Here is a 22,457-nt window from a genome sequence, read left to right as displayed (position 1 = left end):
TACGCACAAGTCAATAAGGACACCGCAGTAGAATGACGGTTTCTGTACTTAAGGTCTGTAGTATGAGCCATTCTGTAGCTAGCTGGCATGCCTTAGGATACTGATATTGAGTCTGAGTGTTATCTTTTGAGGTGTATATTATTTTCACAAACAGCTATTTTCATTTTTTAGCCTTTTCTGACATCTCTTGTTTCTCTCACATTTCCTCACCAAGATGAAAATGAGTTAAGGTGAATGAGAGTACATTCAAACTGAAGTAGCAATAAGGTTAGTCAATACGTGTTTTGCTACTGAGTGCACATGTTGTTTCTACCAGCTGTTTGAAATCTGAATTTCAGCTTTGCATTCTTACTGCCAAAGTTTAATATTGTGCCACAAGTGTAGGTTTCTGAGTCAGCCTGCTACACTATTAATCCAAAGGGGCAATTTTCCTTGAAGGACTATTAATTCCGTTTTGGCATTTTGCATTGGTTCACTATAAATGTCGATTCATTTTTCAGATTGTTTCCATCAAATCAAATATTATAGACTGCATATTTAAAGAAATTAAACAATGAAGAATCTCCATAAATATATGTATGTTTCTGGCATTGGGATAAAACATTACGTAGAGCCATCAAATTTTGAATAGTGAAATCTTCCATTAAATTTGGAATTTGAAATTTCTTTTATTATCGATTTCATATTTTGTAACACTTTAATGAATTTTTGATTAAAAAACTCAATGATTTTAAAGCAAGCAACGGCAACACCTTAGGGGGTCAAAACATTTTTATATCTCATGTGTGCGAGACTGTGTATCGTGGAAATTCTAAAGCTTTGCTCATTTAAAAATTATTTTGCAATACTGCTGTTGAATTGAATTTTATGGTTTAAGTGCAAAGAACGTGATATTTAATAAATAAAGGTAACACACAAAACATTAAAAAACGCCCGTTTGGGTGTAATGTACAATCTGAAAGCTTTCAGATTTTTTTTAAAATTAATTTGTGTAGTTTTGAACTACGAGCTCATCTTTTAATTTAGTTTAGTTTACTATTATCTTTAGTTTATTGCCACAAGTGGGTGGTGGATTTATAAGCATAAAGAATGTGCCGTCTATAAATAACTGAGTTCAATTAAAGGGTATTTTACATCCTTCCCAACTGCATTCATCTTCTAGTCTTAGCAATAAGTTGCTAGCAGACTTTCAAGTAAGTCTAGTAGCAGTTTATGCTAAGCCAAGGAAACTAGATCTTACATCTTCGCCACTGCTGCCCTTTGGTTATTTTATATTGCTTTGAACACCATATGCTGAGCCAGACATCAATGGCACTTTCATAGTAGCCATTAGCTCACTGGAATGTCCACAAATAGTAGCTCTAAGACCAAAGCCAACTCAGAGGCTACAAATGGAGGCAATTTTGTAAAATCCCCATACGAAATCTTTCTGGAGAACATTTATTGGTTCATTACAGAAGTAGACTAAAATAGTATTATACTTGAAGTCAAATACTTGGCAAAAACATCAGCATTGGACCTGTATACAAAATTATGACTTTGAGGAAAGAATGTCAATTAAAAAGCTCCAACAAATCCACAAAAAATTTCTTAAATTCACTTACCGATCAAGCATTTTTATTAGCGAACCAAGAAGCTGTGCAAATCAACATGGTAAGCATAAACTGGGCATTTATTTCTACATGACTTGAAAAATAGAACAGCTTATGAATGAAAAATAACAAAAATGTGCAGCTTCCTTTTCAAAGCAAGTGAGCAGTGCATTGTAACAGTGAGCAGTGCATTGTAACAGTGAGCAGTGCATTGTAACAGTAAGCAGACATCAGTCTGATGTCAGTGCTGAAAAGAACACTACAGAAGTCTGTAACTTACAGAATTTTATATCTGGAATGAAGAAAAAAAAAAGGGAGGGTAAAAAAATTGCCTTCTGCTTTCACACCCATGCTTCACAAAACACTTATCCTAACATTTGGGTCTCCCTACAAATATTTTGGACAATTCTGCAATCAGTAGATGCAGCAGAGAAGTTTAAGTTGAAATAAAAAGCTTGTTTTTGTTCATGTTTATTAAATAAAGAAAAATCAAAGTCCCTTTCAATTTTGACCATAAAAAATGATAATGCTTCATTATAATGTACGATGATACCAATGACTATACCTTGTGAAAAATACATAGATTTGGACTATGTTGCATTTATAATCAAATGAAATTGTTAAAAATATATTTTTATTAACTAGGTAAAGATACATTATAGTTTAAAATATTAATACCATATTTTCTCATGTATTCCCTCCATTTTTTTAAACTAAATTTATAGCTTGAAAATCGAGAGAAGAAATTATGCAAGTAATTTAATTCCTGAATAGCACAGCTACAGTAAGAACAAATGAAAAGTAATAATGGATAAACTACTGTATAATATTATTTCTTCACAAGAAACCCACATTCCAATAAGACTACATAGTAATATTAACATTACAATAACTTGTGGATATTGAATCAATATCCCATGATAACCGAGTTGAACATGTGATGCTAGAGTGTGATGTGTCTTACTCGGTTACCATGTAGAACCCTAACCTCACATGGATGAGTTTTGCCACAGTTCCCAAGAGGGATATTGGGAAAACGAAGGAGATGAAGAGCGAACAAAAGAACTGGATTTCAAAAAAATCGAACACATCAGCAGTAAATAGACCTACAATGAGTAGAAATGTAAATAACAGAAGTAAGGTAAAATCTCATGGTAAGTGTGAGAAAGCCTGCCATGTCTGGATAGTTTAATGGAGAATCTGCATAAAATATGTTTCAAATAATAAATGCAAGAGAAAATAAAATGGATGAAATACTAATACAAAAATTTAAATATAAATTGAATACACTAAATAAAAATAATCAAGGGAATACCAATGTATCGTATGATTAAAAAAAATCTTATTTGAAATATGAAAACAAAATTATATTTCATTGCTGAATAATAATACTTACACAAGTTTGAGAAAATTATTTTACATATATGTAAACAGAATATATTACTAAGTAACAACACATTAAGGGAATACAGCTTTTCGAATAAAAACACTTCAACCAGACCGACTGAAAATATTTATATGGACAGTTTATTATGTATCAAATAGGGATAAATTAACTATTGCTTTGACATTTTTATTTGTTAATACATTAGTTGGTACTATGAATAATTTAATCATATAATTTCCAATTATATTACAGTTTATTAAAAATCATCTGAAATTTGTAGAGGCAAAAATTTTGAGCCAAAAAATTTAAAGCATGCGAGTGGAAACTAACCTCATCAATTTGATCATGCTTGGTACATCAGAAACTTTTCCTTGATCTCTTCTGAATATCATGGCACGAGGGCATTTATCATATGTAAACCAGTCTCCATATTTCTGGGCATTGATTTGGGCTCCACTTAAATTGAAGACATCTGGAAAATAGCTGAAGAAAGCATATGCAAATAAATCACTTAACTAGACGTAAAAGATCACTGCAATTATGTGTAAAATATTTTTAAATGGGGAATTACTTTAAAAATTAAAAGGAATGGGATTTAAAAAGGACATTAGCTATTACACCTCCAGCACTACACATGACTATGCTTTCTTATTTTGGGATAACCCAGAAAGCTGTTTCAAGGGTTCCTATATGTTAACAGAGGAGGATTGGCTAATTTTGGCAGAAATGTGATACATTTAGTTTTTTTTTTTTTTTTTTTTTTTTTTTTTTTTTCCAAATCCAAAAGGATTATTATTCTCAAAATGTGATTTTTATGCTTCATTTTTCATTTGAGTATGCTGCCATTCAGAAAAATGTCAGATTATTTTTTCATGTTGCTAATTAAAAAATTCATGTTACTAATTAACAAACTAAACTATTTGAAAGCGATAAATGCAGTTTTTTGTTTTTAATCTGATTTAAATAAAAATGCATTTAATTCACTGTATATCTAATTTAAAATGTTAACTATTTTTATAGAATTACATTACATAATTTTTCACATTTTAAATATACTGAAGATATACAGGGTGTCCCAAAATTCTTTGCCTGATAACAAATATTCATAAGGCACAAAATATAACATATAGAGAAATACTAGTTATCTTGAATTTCATGTAACATATTCAAGTTTTGGCATACATAATTAGTGTTACTTTGAATTACTGAAATCATAACATCCATGCCTCATGTAATGTTGACCAACACATGGATGGAATTGAAATGTCACCTACATACCCTTTGGACAACAAAATGATCACACATAGAAATTCATTAATTGTGCACACAAAAACTTGAATATGTAACATGCAATTCAAGATAAAAAGTATTTGTCTATGTGTCATATTTTGTGTCTTACGAGCATATGTAATCAGGGAAAAATTCTGTTTCACCTTGTATAATGTTCCTATGTTAATCTAAATGTATATTCATCTAATATCCTATAAAATATTTTGCTACTCCAACTGGACCACATCTACTGACAATCTCTACTGATAAATAATATTAAATTTTAAAAGGACCTTTTGGGGTAATTCTTAAAATCCGAACCCTTTAGTATTTTTAAAATTATTTTCAATGGAAATTTTTGGCAGTCACTTCTAAAACAGCATCAAAAGATTGACTAAGACACAAATTTCTGCTGCCACATGAATTCTGCTTTGCTGTACTCCTATGTTTCCTGTTTTGCTATTTTGAAAAACCCCATACCCGCTCAATATTTTGGTTACGAACTCTGGAATTTGCAAATTAGAATACTGATTGTTACTCAGTAATATATTACACAGTTGTAAGAAACTAATAGCATAATCATCATTGTTTGGTAAATCCCATAGACCCATGATCAAACTATAATTTCAAAAACACTCTTTTCTTCTTTTCTCTAAACTACAACTTATATGCATTCCTAAAACTTAACAACATTATACAGTTGAAAAAGCAATGAATTTGTGTTATGGTGCGAAAGTCGGCAACCACTATTATTATTATTATTATTATTATTTGTGTGTGTGTGTGTGTGTGTGTGTGTGTGTGCATGAACTTTGGCATTTCCTTCATTAACATGCAAGTACTGTTTCAAGCTCTGTACAAGATGTAATTTATCCTTTTTGTTTATCTTATTTTTTGGAGGGGGCTGAAATGAGAACGTCCCCCCCCATTTCAACATTGACTTCAAACCAATTAGAGGAAATGCATATCTGCGTTATATCTTTTTTCTCAACAAATCTTTTTCCAATTGAAAGTTCTTGAACAATATATCATTGATGTTCATTTTTACCGCATTTTGCAGCACGTCTGCATTAGATATGCTATGAAATGTACTGTAAGCAATATATTTCCATGCACATGATATTTTGCCAAAATACTACTATTGTTCAAATTCTTATAAAATGAAACTGTATGTGACAGAAAATGTATGAACAACTACCAATAACAAGACAGAATAAGGAGTGGGAACTACGTTAAGAGAAGTTATTTGGCTTTTTATTTAGTACAGTTCATATGCAGGCAGAGGAAAATTTCAGAAAATAACAATCTCCTTGATGTGACTGCCAGGCAATATCCATCGGACATCAAGCAACGTATTTAATAGAGCTCCTGACATCCAAAGTATATTTGCTCACCAAAAGATGCTGATGAATTGTTAGTAGTTATTGTGAGTGCTGGCAAATACACAACTTTAAAAAAAAAAAAAAAAAAAAAAAAAAATTAAGATTTGCTAAATTACTTAATAAACTGAAATCAAAACAATCCTTACGCAACATTATATGACGGGAAATAGCCTTGATCTCTCAAAAGTTTTGTCACATCTTCACTATGTGTATAGCCACTGGAAAAGAATTTCAATCAATTTTTTCTATAACAGAAATGCAGCAAATGGTTTCAGAAAATTTCATAAATGTAAAATACATTATACAGTCAAACATCTTTAATCCGGACTCGCCGGGACTTCGGCGATTCCGGATTATCGGTTTTTCTGGATTATAGATCAACATTAAATCTGGTAAGATGGCATGCAGAAATTATAAAATTAAAAATATGAAACCGTAATTTATGATATAAAGAGCAATTATGAACTAAAGGGTATCAAAATTTAGAAAAAAAAGCTTAATACTTATTTGTTTACTTTATTAAACATTTCCTTCAACGCGCGCATGCATAAAGCATACATTACGCATAGTCGAAATTAAAAAATTTCAACCAGAAAACTATTTGATGTGTATTCGTGATATTTATAATGACGGGGAATTTGATTTAAATCATATCAAAGACGGAGTACATCGAGATGAAATACTGCATTTAGCAAGGAATTATAAGCCGAATAAAATAAAAATATCTGCCCTGAAGATAAGGATAGTGCTGACAAATCAACTTCCAGTTAATTGCGCACCACGACGTCCCTTTCCCTGGCAGAGCAGCGTGAAATTGATAAACAGATTTCGGGATGGTTAGAGAAACAAAGGATACGCCTTTATCCATTTTTTGCAGCAATTCCACTTTTTGTTTGATGGACATCAAAACATGCTTTCGCTTTGTAGATCATTTGGCAGCTCCAGAATCGGAAATTCTTTTTGACATAATCGAAAGTTCAAGCTTACTTTTATAAAATTGCTGTAACAGTCTGCAAAAAATAATAAGCCGGATCCAATTAGAAAATTAAGGAACAACGCGATCTGCAACATTAACTGAAATAGGTAATTAGATAATTTTAGCTTAGCTTATACCGTCCGTTATACATTAAACGAACATGTGTAAACGTATTATGCGTATGCGTAAATGCATATGCGCATGTGCAGAAAGTTTGTAGCTTTGAGGTCCGGATTAAAGACTTTTGACTGTATATGTGTTAACTTTCTGTATAAGACAAAATATCTTTTAACAGAATCAACAGCATTAAGAGATACTATAAAATAGAAATTAAATAGATTAATTTGCTCTTTAACTATATGGAAATTATCTGCCTTCAGAATATACTATTTATTTACTATTAATTCATAGATTAAATCTGACTATGCATATGTTTAAAGGTTATTTATTACATATATAAAGAATATTTCTTCATTTACCTACACGTATGAAATTCATTTGTACATTCTACGAGTTCCAACAATTTTGTACCAAATACATACAATTGTTGAAGATTTTAAATACAGGTCAAGTAGTGTTCTAATTTAGATTGAATAAATCAAGAAATAGCAGAGGAAATTAACAAAGATCACATTAATAACTTCAATAACATATGTAGGAAATTATAAATTATTTCTTGCAATTGTTTGAATCCTAAATGACAGAATTGTTACTAAGAAATATATCAAATATTATAATATATATATATATATATATATATATATAATAATTTATTTCCTAAACCGTATTGATTAATTGATTATATTATCTCCTAAGTTTAATTAAAGTAGAATTATTTTAAAAGTGTGCATCCATACTGGTAAGTTATATTTTGAAAGATGTTTTGAAGTAATTTGAAAGCAAAATGTTAATAATGTTTTAACGGGGACTGGAGTTAAATCATCACGAAGAATAATATTACAATTGTAAAAGTAAAAATTAAAACATGTAATTATTGTCATTGATCGGAAATTAGTTGACTTTTCAAGGGGAACAAACCAACTCCCGTTCAATGATCAATAATTGATAGAAATACGTAAATATGAAAGTGTTTCGTCTTTACTCGAGTTATAAATTAAAGCCAAACCTGCAATTCTAGTCAGGCCAAATATTTCCGCGAATAGTTGTTACTCAAAGAACTGATTCTCATGAAGCATTTTAGTCAATTCAATTTGGAGTAAAAATCAATTACTGTAGAGAAATCTTGTAAAACTCGAGTAATCGTCCCCGACACTATCATCTTTATGTATTTGAGTACTATATTATTTGTAGAAATTAAACATTGGAAATTGTCATTATGAAATCGAAATCAAAGTAAAGTTGAAATAAACATAGAAGATTATAAAAAAGATAAATAATGCAAACTTTGCAAAAACAAATCAAAGAGAACATAAAAATAATATAAAAATAAAATAGAAAATAATATAAATAAGATCAGTGAATGTACATGAAGATATAAAGGCCAGAAAGGTATTAAGTAACTTACATTCTTTCTAGTGGGGGAGTTGGCAGTGTGTTCTCTTCGTGTCTGACTCAGAAGTGTAGGGTGTCCGAAAATTCTTAGCGGCAGTAGGGGCTTTGAATTATATCAGTCGGCAAGACTTGGGTGAAGAAATTTATGGTAGTGGGTGGGACTTGGAATTCTTGAGGGATGTATTTTGTGGAGTTCTTATCTGAGAGAGACCGTCTGTTAAGATTTTTTTAAAAATACTAGTGAATGGAAATTAATTAATTTCTGGCTAATTGTCGTGTCGCAATGATTAAGAATTTAAGAAAGGAAAAAGGCATTTTCGCTATCCAAGAGCTAGTAGACAGTCTAAAGGCAGGAAATAGGCCCATTTTTTTAGTAACAGTATAGTAACAGTATATGTCTGAAGACAATTAGCTTTTTACAATATATACAATTGAGTAATTACACTATATACAAATCTTTCAACTGACAGTCATCCAACTTATACCGCCTTCTAAACATTTTAACTTCTTTACGTGGAGAAAAAAGTGCAAAATAGGAAAACTTAGTTTGAATATTTATAATAATCCTGCAATATATAGCATGTACACACATGTCCTTTCACAGCTTTTATCTTTATAACTTTTGACCACATATATACTTCCAGTTACAAAAATAAATATTTTAGATTTTTTAGAAAATACCATGTTATGGCATTTTTAAATTTAAAAATCAGTTTTATAAAAATTATTAAAATTTTATAAAAGTTTTAGTACAGTTTCTTAGCCCCTACTGTTAAGTTTTGAAAAAATGTCTACTCATTACAAAAAACAGTTTGACTCCCATAAAAAAATTAACCACGAAAATTTCATTTAAAAATCTGTGATTTTTGTGATCTTTTTTTTTTTTTTTTTTTGGCTTCCTCTCTAATTCATTCAGCGATATTCTTTTGGGATTTACTAGTGTGCAACAGTCTTTAATTTACGATTCATTACATATGATATGCTAAAAGAATTTCATGCAAGTAATTTAGAAGTTTCCAAAAGCTAAAAATGTTACTAATATTCTCATGCAGTTTTACTGCACTGAAATCATAATGTAATAATCATAAAAATCATTCATATTTTTCACTTGTGGAAATAATGCTAACAAGCTGTATTTGTGCTGATATTGAAACCCATCATAGTTTTCTAGAATAAAATTTCTATAAAACTCTTGACACAAGATCTGTTTCTTATATATACAAATTTATACTGATCAAAACTTTTCATAACAAGTTTTAGGTAAGGTTGAGGGAAACTGGCTTGTATTCATATTGCACACAAAGAAAGCCACGAAAACAAACTTGCTGCCAGGCCACTTCCCTGGGATTGAACCCAAACTAGGTAACTCGTATTCGAAGGTCTTGACTACTCGGCCAGTGGCGGGACATTTTTTATTACAGTTTGCTAATCAATTATACTATTAATGCAGATTTTTTTCTGATCTGGTATTCATATTTAGTTATGAAAAACTGTGGCCATTTCACTTTTTAATTTTTACATCTTCCCAGAATACAACTCAAACTTAAAAATTAAATACAGTCAAAAGTCGTTAATTCGGACACCCATAATCCGGAATGATCTATAATCCAGACCTCAAAGCTAAAATCTTTCTGCGCATGCGCCGCATTGACGCATGCGCATAGGCATTTTACGCGTGAGAGCAAGAAATTTACAACTGCGCATATGCGTCTGCACAAGCATAGAATACGTTTTCACGTGCACATTTAATGTATAACGGACAGTATAAGCTAAAATTATCTAATTATCTATTTCAGTTAAAATTGATGATTGCGTTGTTCCTTAATCTTCGAAATGGATCCGGCTTATTATTTTTTGCAGACTGTAAGAGCAATTTTATAAAAGTAAGCTTGAACTTTCGATTATGTCAAATAGAATTTCCGATGCTGGAGCTCCCAAAGGATCTAGAAAACGAAAGTATGTTTCGATGTCCATCAAACAAAAAACGAATTGCTACAAAAAATGGATAAAGGCATATCCTTTGTTTATCTAACTGTTCCGAAATCTGTTTATCAATTTCACGCTGCTCTGTGCTGGGGGGGACGTCGCAGTGCGCAATGAACTGGAAGTTGATCTGTCAGCACTATCATTATCTTCAGGGCAGATTTTTTTTTTTATTCGGCTTATAATTCCTTACTAAATGTAGTATTTAATCTCGATGTACTCCATCTTTGATATGATTTAAATCAAATTCCTCGTCATTATAAATATCACGAATACAAATCAAACAGTTTTCTGGTTGCAATTTTCTAATTTCGGCTATGCGTAAGGTATGCTTTACGCATGCGCGCGTTGAAAGAAATGTTTAATAAAGTAAACAAATAAATATTAAGCTTCTTTTTTTGTAAATTTTGATACCCTTTACATCATAATTGCTCATTATTTTATAAATTACGGTTTCATATTTTTAATTTTATAATTTCTGCATGCCATCTTACCAGATTTAAACTGATGATCTATAATCCGGAAAAATCGATAATCCGGAATCGCCGAAGTTCAGACGAGTCCGGATTAAAGACTTTTGACTGTACATTGATTAATTTTCATCACACAGAAATCAGCAATTTCAAGTGAATGTAAACTTTTACAATATAAAACTATAGGTAGCAGGGAGGTCATATAAATATTTAGGTTTCCTGACTTTTAAAAAAATTGACTTTTTAAAACTTAAAATGCCAAAAAATGAATATTTGTTTTCTTTAAAATATTTTTTGTAACTGGATATTTATATGATCAACAGGTGGGAAAATAAATGCAATAAGACTGTTATGTAAGAATATTTGGATTACAGTGCTCTTTCGTAGAAGTTCTGCATTGAATGCAAGTTAAATTCAAATATGACATTTCCATTTGTACGGTTTTGTATTAAACTGGAAAGAATAAAAATGACAATAAACTGATCCATAATATAATTTTAAATTTTACATATCAGCAAATATCTTATATTGGAAAGCTTAATCAAGTAATTCAGTTTAGAATTTTACAATAATGTACAATGACAAAAATATGTTTTTCAAAAACTCAGTAATATAGAGAGGAGCTTTGTATATAAATATATAATTCCTTTTACATTTTATCCCAATTTGATTTTATGAAAAAGTAAAAATTATAGCACCATTTTTACAAATTATGTTCTGAGAAAATATGACATACGGTAACTGTTCCAGCACCCACAACAGTCCATCTTGAAGAGGCTTTCCAGGCATGAATTTTTTATAATCTACAATCATCCACTGATTATTATACCTAAAACATACAAATATAATGAACAGTCAAATATACTAATTAATATACAAGAAATTAACTATGTATTAAACTAATACATTTCTGTAAAATAGGCCTTATCAATCTTTTAAACATTTTGAAAGAGCTTATGATATTAATAATAATGAATTGCAAATATACATTTCCGTGACCTGAAATTGCAACAATATTTAAGAACAGACTGCTTCAAATAATACTAATGAATAAAAGCGTAAAAAATTTCTCTTGCCTTATTTAAATTTTTCAAAACATTTCTTAAAGCTTTCTTCAAAAAATAAAATTGCATTTGCTACCTTCTTATTTGGAATTACACAAAATAAAGCAGTATGACAGTTAAAAAAAGACTATGAATGATCTTTTAGCCTAAACAGGTGTTAGCCTAGAAAGGCTATAAATCTTAAAATAGCATTTTCCATCGAATCACTAAAAAGCGTTGAATCACTTTTCAAACTGTTTTCACCAAGTATTATCACCCTGTATTAAAGAAATTAAATCTGCATGAATTAATAAGAATCTTTATGAATATATCTATGTTTCTTGCACTGCCAAAAAAAAAGGTACCTAGAGCACACAAATTTTAAATAATGTAGTCCACCACCCGAATATGGACGCCTGGAAGCCTGAATTTTGAATTTGTTTCATTATTTATTTCATATTTTACACTGCACGAAATAAAATATTTTCAGCTCCAGTGTACAAGACTGTCTATCAGAAATTCTAAAGATATCCTGTTGTATGAAGAATAAACAAATAACCATTTAATTCTGAGTCATTATATTCTTTTAAAGCAGGAGACATGAGAAATGAGCAATGCCCTTGCCGAGACTCGAATCCGGACATCTCGAATACATGCTGAGTGCGATATCATTACAACACAATGGCAGGCTAAAAAGAGGAAGAAAATATCTTATACACAGTTTTTTCAATATTTTGAAGTCCAAAGAGAAATTAGCTCAAATGCTCTTGAAATGTGTAAGTATGTAAATGAAAAAAATTCCCCTTTGAGTGTCACATAAAATTGGAAAGCTTCTGGATTTTTTTTTTTTTTTTTACTTATATTAATTTTTACTTACAGAAAAACCTCATATCATAAGATATCAATTGTATCTAAGTTTCAATAAAACAATTTATACCAAATGACTATCAAAGAACTTTCAAATTAGAGGTGGGAATTCAAATCATAATAACAGTTTCTAGCAAAAAAGACAAAAATAGACAGAGAAAAAAGATTGCATTGAAAACTCTTCCTTAATTTTTTTCTGAATAAATACTCATAACGCATTAATTTAGATTATATTTTTACTCTTGAGTATCCAGAATTAATTTTAAGATAATGAAGATATAGATGTATGTTCATTTATCAGGATTTACTGTCTTCCTTTCAAATTATTAACATCTTTTATAATTGTACGCTTAGACAACGAAAACATCATATGATCGACGCCCACGTTCATATACTAATAAACAGACTAGTTACATGGTTTTCCTCGCGTGTAATATAAATTATAACTAAGTAGTCCAAAGACATTTCTTCCTTTAGATAACTAACTATCCATTGCTTTGTCTATGTAATCAACCAATCAACCCTTATGATAAGTCAAATTTTAAATTCTGATTGGAAAGTCCTTGCCCCCTCCAAGGCTGAAACTCATTAGTTACTGTTAGCTCTATAGCATAAGAAAAATGTAGGTATAAGTAAATTTGAGTCACTATTTTTTCACAGATTATGACTATATGCAATTTTTTTTTCTTCCCTGCCTTTTTTATTTATTTATTTATTTTATTCTAATTTTTAATGTTTCTAAATCTTTGTTAATCAATTGGCTCCCTTATCAATGCATCACTGAAATAAAATCCAGAAAGAAACTATCAAATGTTCAATGGTTTCAACATTTTAGTAGCTGATCGGCCATGATTAAAAAGTACTATATTACAAAAAATGACAACACTTCTTAAAGAATATATTTTACATTAGCAGTAAAGTTTGTGGATTAGAATTCTTAAGGTCACTGCTAGTATACCCTTAAAAATAAGTCTCGGAGTGCTGAAAGTTATAATACACTACTTATATTATTATTTACGTAATTTGAGATTTTTAAATTTTATTATTAGTTTTGTGCTTAAATATTCACCTTACATAATTCATCAAAAGATAATATAAATAAAATTAATATTTTGAAAAAATTAAATTTATAAAAAATATGAACTAGCAAAACTGAGTTTAATATTGATTACATGAACAAAAAAATCCATGCAGATCCAATAACAAAAACCATACTAACGTGCCACTATTCATGATTTCAAATAAATTTGCCCACTGCCTTCCATCCTTTGCCAATCTGTTGGCAATAATGTTCCTTTGCCATTCTAAAATTGCTCCTTCTGGAGTAACAAAGTCATACAAACTTGTATTGCTATTTCCAATAGTAGTTTCTATTGCAACCTAAAGCATTCAATTAATTATTACATCAAGTTAACACTTTCATATTGAATTCTTAACAACACAATAACTACAGTTAAAATTTAAACTAGACTAAACACAAAATTTTAGATAAAAATATATAGCTTAAATGCCGCAATATATTAGGAAGTCGACTATTAGTGTCCCAAGTTAGACATCTTTACAAAACTGAACAAGGTTTTTATAATACAATAATTAGTAACATAGTCATCACAAAAAGGCAATAGAGAAGAATATCTTTGTTTATGGATTTAATTCAACTTAGTTACAACTGAAATCAAGGTATAAGAGCATTGTGGTAACAAGACATTTGAAGTATTAAATAACTGAAAGGACCACAGTCTAAATGAATATTTGAAATATCTAGATAACTGAATTAATTTTTCTTTGCAGTCCATATATACATATTTAATGTAATGCTAGCAAAAAAAAAAAAAAAAAATTTACTTATTTATTTTTTGTTAATAGTATTTGCTTTTGCCACAACACAGAAATCATTTCTATTTAAACTATAATAAAAAAAAATTCTCTTAATATTTATAGGGAATCTATTTCCCTCGTGCTTTGGACCAGAAGTCTCAAACTCAAATTATATGCAGACCAAATGCAAAATGTAAAAACAAATGATAGGCCAGTTTTTTTAAGGAAAATAAAAAATATTTTAAATTTGCCTTACTTATGAAAAAGAATCTCAAATTATTAAACAATATCAATTTATCAAAACAATTTATAAATAATAATGTAAAGGGAAGAACTTTGACTTTGTATTTATTGTCCATCTGAAATCCAAGGTTTGGTACTTAAAAGACATATTTGTTCATCACAACTTTGTAACTCAAACATATTGACAGCTATATATTAATATATCACATTGATATTTTGATATTTATTTTAAATCATTTAAATACTTTTTATTTGATATTAAATATTTATACATATACAAATAAACAAACTTTCTAAGCTCTCAGAGAAAGCTTTCTAAGTGGGACAAAACTTGAAAATAAATAATGACAATATAGTACCTTTCTGTTATGCATTAAACTTTTTTGACATGTCAATAAAAATGCATGAAAATTATAAACTATAATGTTTGCATGAAAACTATAAACTTTCCTATTTTTTACTACAACTTGACACTGGATGGCATTCTATTTCTGATAAAGTTTGTAGACTCGCAAAAATATTATTAGCCCAAAGAGCGTTAGCCCAGAAGAGCTATTAATTTCGTTTTGGCACTTTGCCTCAATTCACTTTTCAAACTGTTGTCACCAACTATTACAACTCTGTATTAAATTTAAAGAAATTAAATAATGAAGAATCTGCATAAATGTATGTATGTTTCTCGAATTGTGATAAAACAACGTTACCTAGAGCCATCAAATTTTAAATAACGTAATCCTCCAGCAAATATGGACATCTGGAAGCCCTAATTTGGAATTTATTTTATTATCTATTTCACATTTTGTAAAACTTTAACAAATTTTTGGTTAAACTCAAGGATTTCAAAGCGAGCAATGGCAATATTGTACAGGAAAAAAATTTTTATCTCCAGTGTGCGAGACTGTGTATCGGAAATTCTAAAGATATGCTCAATTTAAAATTATTTTGTGATATTGCTCTTGAACTGAATTTTATGGTTTAAGTGCAAAGAACATGATATTTAATAAATAAAAGTAATACACAAAACATTAAAAAAACCCTTTAGGCATAATGTTAATTTAATTATTATTCAACATATTACCTTTATTATGGGTTGTAGATGTTCATTGGCCAATCGGGTTCTTATTAATTAATAATTGAAATGTATTTGTGGGCTACATAAAACTACTTTGGGAGCCTAATGCAACTGGCAGGCCACCAGTTTGTGACCATTGCTGTAGTCCATTTTATGTGTTACATATTCATCTAAACTAATAGTTTCTTGAAAAATGTACTATGCTGCATAATCTTCATTGTTTAAACATTAACTGCAACATTAAATAGATAATTAGATAATTTTAGCTTAGCTTAAACCGTCCGTTATACATTAAACATGCATGCATAAACGTATTTTGCGCATGCGTAAACGTATTTTGTGCATTTAAAGAAATTAAATAATGAAGAATCTGCATAAATGTATGTATGTTTCTCACATTGTGATAAAACAACGTTACCTAGAGCCATCAAATTTTAAATAACGTAATCCACCAGCAAATATGGACATCTGGAAGCCCTAATTTGGAATTTATTTTATTATCTATTTCACATTTTGTAAAACTTTAACAAATTTTTGGTTAAACTCAAGGAACATAAACACATATGCGCATGCGTAAAGGTATTATGCGCATTACGCATGCGCAGAAAGTTTGTAGCTTTGAGGTCCGGATTATAGATCATTCTGGATTATGGACGTACGGATTAAAGACTTTTGACTGTACTATAAACCAAAAAAATTTATGGCATGCTTTATTGCTAAATTAACTTTGTAGAAATGAAACTGATTCTATAATATAGTAAATCAAGAAATATTGAAAAATGAAGTGGTGTTTCTGAAATATTGTTATTTATGTGAATTTAATTTAATTTATATCAATGTTTAAAAGCAAACTAAACATATTGCTACATTTCCTTTTGGTACAGATTTAATAATGGTGATGTAAATCAATTTTGTCATGAATATGTTGTGATAAATCTTTTGACAAACTTATACAGATTTTTAAATCATCACTAGAAGCTTGTATGGATTTGCCAGATGCATCTGTCCTTTTGAATATTTTGTCCTAAATAACCATCAGAAAAATTTTAACAATGTGTTTTGAAATGGCAAACTATAATCCCACAGCTCAATGAGTGCCACCTAGTAGTTGTCGAAAGAAACACCAGCCAAGAAAAGATAATAGCCTTCAGTCGATGTACGGGAGTCATGAACTAAACATGCCGTTTCCCCGAGATTTCTTTGTAACTTAAATGTGTTAATTGTGTTTTGTTAATTAAAACTATTTAAAAAGGCCCAAGTGAGTGTTTTGTTTATGGTTGTTTGGGTTATACTTGGCTACTCAACGAAGGGCTTGAATGATTTATCCAGTTAAGAAAAAACCACGTTCAAGACTCCAGGACATCGACTCATATTCTTTTCCAGGTTTTAGGTATTACTTCCACCAGCGAAGTCCTCACACTAAGATTATTTTGGAAATTGCATAAAGTAGCGGTTTTATCTTCACTTGAAGGTTATTTTAGACATTGCATAGTTTCATCTTCACTTGAAGGTTATTTTGGACATTGCATGGTTTCATCTTCACCCAAAGATAACAGATAAGCAATTAACTTAATAATCAGATAACAGATTTTCACTTAATAAGCAATATAAAATTCTAACTATAACGTTGTTAATACTTTAATAATCTATAATATTAAATATGGAATAAAATGTGTCGTTAAAAACGAAATAGAATCATATATAACGTATGTATAAGCTCTAGGTATTTCCTTTTAGATATATTGCACTTTTAGAATTTATATTTGATACTAACGTGTCACTATTTATGAATGAGTTGTGTGTTTTGTTTTATTTTATGAATAAATATTAACAGATATTTTTTTTTCCTCTTTGAGAATAGAAATGATTAAAAAGTGAAAAGGGTTTTATCTAGTATATTATTTAAACTGTGCCACTAATGTTTTGTTTTTTTGCAAACATTACTAGAATACTTCTTTTGAATTTAGTTGCCGTTATTCTGAAAAGGCATTCTAATATTTGTTACATTTTCGAATTGTGTGTTTATAAAAATTATAAATTATTATTTTATAATATATGAGAACAACGTATTTATCTGATTGTGTTTTACAAAGAGAACTACAGTCAAAATTAATTTCTTAGAGCATTTAGGATTTTGTAGACATCACGGCAATAACTAATAGAAGATTTATCAAAGTTAAATTCTATATTTGGGATTTTTATATTTACTAAATTTATGCATTTTATTGTCCATTAGCAAGTGTAATAATGCTTGTTAAATGTTAGTTTCATTTTCGAAGTAATCTCAGATTAATGATTTTGTTCGATGGTGTTCTTCAAATATTATGTAATTGTTAAGGATAATTAAGAAATTCATAAAATTTCTTAACATATAATTTTTCTTTAAACAAATATTGAACTTTTCAACGGACATTGAAAGTACGATAACATGAAATTTTGAAATTTTTGGAACTAACCAGAGAAAAGGATGTGCAAGTGTTAGCCACAGTACTGGGTCTGCCCGTTTTAGATAATTTGAAAATGATTTGACTCGATAGAAAAAAAAAATTCATAAATTTCCAATTAAGTTAAAGTTTTGAAACATCTACTTGAATGAATCTTCAAAGTGACGAAGTTAAACATCTGCATACAAAATGGCGTACTCAACTAAATCGGTTATTGCACAAATTCAAGAGAACTGCTTCGAACCAGGGGGAGATCCAACTCCATGTAGTGAACTTTTCTAGAATCATTCTGATTCAATACTATTGAATGAATCATCCCGATTCAGTGAAGGTTTGAAGAGAATCATCCTGATTCTGTGCTGTTGAATGAATCATCCCGATTCAATGAAGTTTGAAAAGAGTCATCCTGATTCTATGCAGTTTTAAGTGAATCATTCCGATTCAATGAAAGTATGAAGAGAATCATCCTGATTCTGTGTTGTGAGACAAATCATCCCGATTCAATGAAGTTTGAAGTGAATCATCCCGATTTAGATATGTTTGAATGAATCATCCTGATTCAATGAAGTTTGACCCAATTCAATGAAGTATGCAGAGAATCATCTTGATTCTATGAAGTTTTGAATGAATCATCCTGATTCAGTGAAGTTTGGAAAGTATCATCCTAAATCTATGCTTTACCATGAATCATCCTGATTCAATGAAGCTTGAAGGGAATCATCCAGATTCTATGTTGCTGATGAATCATCCCGATTTAATGCAGAGCATGAAAAGCACAAAAATATATTATGGTCATTGACATCTTACGAACCAGGTGATACAGTATAGGAGACAAGGCAGACCAAACCAACATATTTCTGGCTCTTTGCTGAGACGGCATACGAGCCAGAGGGAGAGTCTGTAACCCCACGGCTCAATGAGCGCTACGTAGTGGCTGCCGGAAGAAACACCAGCCAAAAAAAGATAATAACCTTCAGTCAATGTATGGGAGTCATGAACTAAGCATGCTGTTTCCCCGAGATGTTGTTTCTCGAGATTTACTGTGTAATTTAAATGTGTAATTATAATGCCTTTAATTGTAATGTTTTATCTTAATTGTGTTTTGTTAATTAAAACTATTTAAAATGGCCAAATGAGTCTTGTTTATGGTAGTTTTGGTTATAAAACTACATTTCTGAAATAGCATAAGAAACTATAAAAAAAAAATACCTATAAATTCATCTAATCACAACTGCTTAATGATAGCTTAATCCAACATAATCTCTGCAAATCTATTAAGATGAAACTGCAAACTAAGGTCTCTTAAGTAAATCACAAGAAAAAAGTTTAAAGCATGGTAAAGCTTTTGTTTAGTGTTTGTTATTTATTATGCTACAGTTATACTATGTATAAAAGGACAAAACTGTTTCCAATATGAAGTTGATAATAATAATATACACTAAATGGAGTTTCATGGGAAATGTTTTAATAAAGCTCTTTGAATGTAGTTTTCAGTATAGTAGTTCTATTAGAGCAGTCGTTGGGGTGAATGTTACTTTCCTGATAATGAATATCTCTAGCACAAGAAAGGTAGTGAACCCTTTTTAAAGAGAGAATGTAAGAGTACTAATAAATTGAAGAAGCAAGTAACTCAAGGACTAATTCTGCGATTTCTCTATGACAAACAAAAAAACATAAACACAAGGTTCATACACAAAGAGAAGCTTGCTGGACAATTTTATCAAGGGAATGGATGTCAGATGTAGAGTACCTGAATACTGCTTAATATAGTTGGACAAGCAAACTAGACAGCTTCAGAAAAAGCAAATTATAAACACTACACAAATTTGTGTTTCATTGCCATATTCCAAAATTTTATTTCAAACTTTTAGGGCATTTTTAACATGCCTTTATGATCTGTAAGTGGTGACTAGAATTCAGTTGAAACAGGAATTTCCCAATGGGGTCAGTATTCACCCCATGAGGGTCGACAAAATTTTAAAGGGGGTATGATGATAATCAAGGGGTTTATAACCAAGCATGAATCGACAATCAATCAGTGTAATCAAGATTCCACTGAGTATAAATATGTATTAATAAAAACTGATAATTAATTATTAATTTATATAACGTTTTATTGTACAAACATAAGTCTTATTCAAAAAAACAAGGGTATGCTAGGTTTTGGAATTTAAAAGTCATTCACAAAAAACACCCTAAAATTAAAGTTGTTTAACTGAACCAACATTTTTTACTTCTTCTTATCTAGTGGAAGCAAGCTTTAGTCAAGTCAGTAACTTACGAAAATCAAGAAACAGGTTGAATTGATATTTGTAAGCAAGATGGTTAAAGAATTTAGTTATACAATTTTATGACAAATATTAAGCATTGCATCAATATATCACGTGCAGTCATCACTAAGATTAAACTTTTGGCCAATTAGAATCTGGATTTTCATGATTGAAAACTTGTTTATATTTGTAAAATTAAAAATAATAATAATGAAAAAATAATAAAACAGTCTAATAATTTCAAAACTTTTGTTCCTATTCACTCAATCCAATTGTTATCTTTAAGTTATTTATGTGCAATTATTTCTAATCTGAATATGTTGTATGTCATAGGGGAAAATATAAGGCGATTGATGACCGAAATAATCTTTTAAAAGAGGTCGATGGAAAAAAATGGTTGGGAATCCCTGGTTTAAACACTAAATGTCTTCCTTTTTTGGGAACATGCATTTTAATATTTTATAAGGCTGATAAAATTCTTAGACATTTCAAAACAAAAATGCACACCTGTTCCATCACCCAGTTGCAGGAGAGTGGGCATCAGAGGTTTCAATTTATGTGTGTGAACTTTTTAGAATTTTCAAATTATGAAGTGAAACACAAAATGGGAAACTTCTTATATGGAAGGGGGCATGTAACCACAGGAAATATTTGTTGAATCAGACCTTTCAGTTAAGCTTTCTCTTCTGAACACAGTTGTTCAGAAGCAAAAGAAAGAACATCCAGCTCTCTAGTTAGGGACACACATGCAAAGCACAAAGTTGCATAGCCAAAGATATAGCTGAATACATTATAGTTTTTGAACTGAGAAATAAAATTAATTTCATGACAAACATGTTATTCTAATTGCACAGCAAGTAAAAATAATTTCATGACAAACATGTTATTCTAATTGTGCAGCAAGTAAAAAAAAAAAAAAAAAAAATGTGGGGTAGCCTGTCACATGTATGCAACATTGATGTCAAATTATGTTCAGTGACTGCCAAATGATACTGAACAATCTCACTAAACTGTATTCTGATAAGAAAATATAAAATGATAGGTTTCTTAATAATAGATTAAGATACTTGTGCATCTTTGAGGCAATCAATATTAAATCTTCTAAAATGGTAATCTTAATGGCCTCTTACATGGCAACCTCTCTTTTTCTGCTGTCTCAAGTTCATGTGTTAGCATCTTGTGTTCAGTTCTTGGCTATAAAGATATTCGACTGCTTTAAAATTTATATTTTATCCATAAACATGTTAACTATTTTCATTTTTTCATGAACTGAAGTATAAGGAACCAGGATAAGGGCCAAGAAAATTTTTGCAAAGCAACTGCAGAATCATGTCTGCCAAAAATACAATAAGATAGGTGCTTTTTTTTTTTTTTTTTTTTTTTTTGAGAGAGAGAGAGAGAGAGAGAGAGAATTAGGTCAAATGGTTTCTCTAGAATTTTCAGGTACTTGGTTTGATTTGGTTAGTGGGATATGGCAAATCCTATGATGAACATCTGCTGATATAGACAGATGTCTTCATGGAGGGCCTTCTATGCAAACTGGCTTACATATTATGCATAGAGAAAACCACAAACCACCCATGTAGTTCAATTGCCAGGATTTAAATCCAGGTTGAACTAACAATGTTCAATAGTTTTAACCACTTAGCCGTTGACAGGCCTTAAATTATATGATCTTAATTTCATATTTCAAGTCCAAGATTATTTTAAATATCATATACAATCTACATCATGTTATATGAATTCTTTTATGACAAATATGAAGAACTCGATATAAGATTTCCAGCCATAAAAAATTACTTTCAAAACTATTTTAAAAACATTTACAAGTTCTCTTCCAATTTAAAGCAATATTTTTAATAATTTAAATATATCATAAAGATAAAACAGTTTATTTTTTATAATACATATATTTCAAAACAAATCTATATTTTGTATGTTTAAAATTGCATGATCATTAATCTTCCGAGTGGCCTGGGCTTTTGGATCTGTCATAAAAACCTGTATTTAAACAGCATTTATTAGCTAAATATGTACATTTATCTAGTTTAGTTTCTGTTTTCATAAACTTACATTCATCACGATGGCATTTATATTATTAATGAAAATAAGAATGCAAAACATCT

At 29.9% G+C, this 22,457-nt stretch overlaps 1 protein-coding gene across 1 annotated transcript in view; it reads right to left on the bottom strand.

The window, feature by feature from the left end:
- LOC118183655 (putative phospholipase B-like 2) overlaps positions 1–22,457 on the bottom strand; it is a 57,918-nt gene that overhangs the window by 6,912 nt on the left and 28,549 nt on the right. Inside the window, exons 7-10 of the mRNA XM_035353252.2 lie at positions 13,704–13,864; positions 11,311–11,403; positions 5,777–5,848; positions 3,310–3,462 (exon numbers count right to left, since the gene is read on the bottom strand). Of these exons, the coding sequence (XP_035209143.1) occupies positions 3,310–3,462; positions 5,777–5,848; positions 11,311–11,403; positions 13,704–13,864 (479 nt within the window). The remainder of the gene's footprint in view (positions 1–3,309; positions 3,463–5,776; positions 5,849–11,310; positions 11,404–13,703; positions 13,865–22,457) is intronic.

The sequence above is a fragment of the Stegodyphus dumicola genome, chromosome 2, assembly GCF_044657685.1.
Source record: "Stegodyphus dumicola isolate Sdum_Otavi_A_Nest chromosome 2, ASM4465768v1".
In the NCBI taxonomy this organism is placed as follows: domain Eukaryota; kingdom Metazoa; phylum Arthropoda; class Arachnida; order Araneae; family Eresidae; genus Stegodyphus; species Stegodyphus dumicola.
This window is presented reverse-complemented; position numbering and strand designations above follow the sequence as displayed.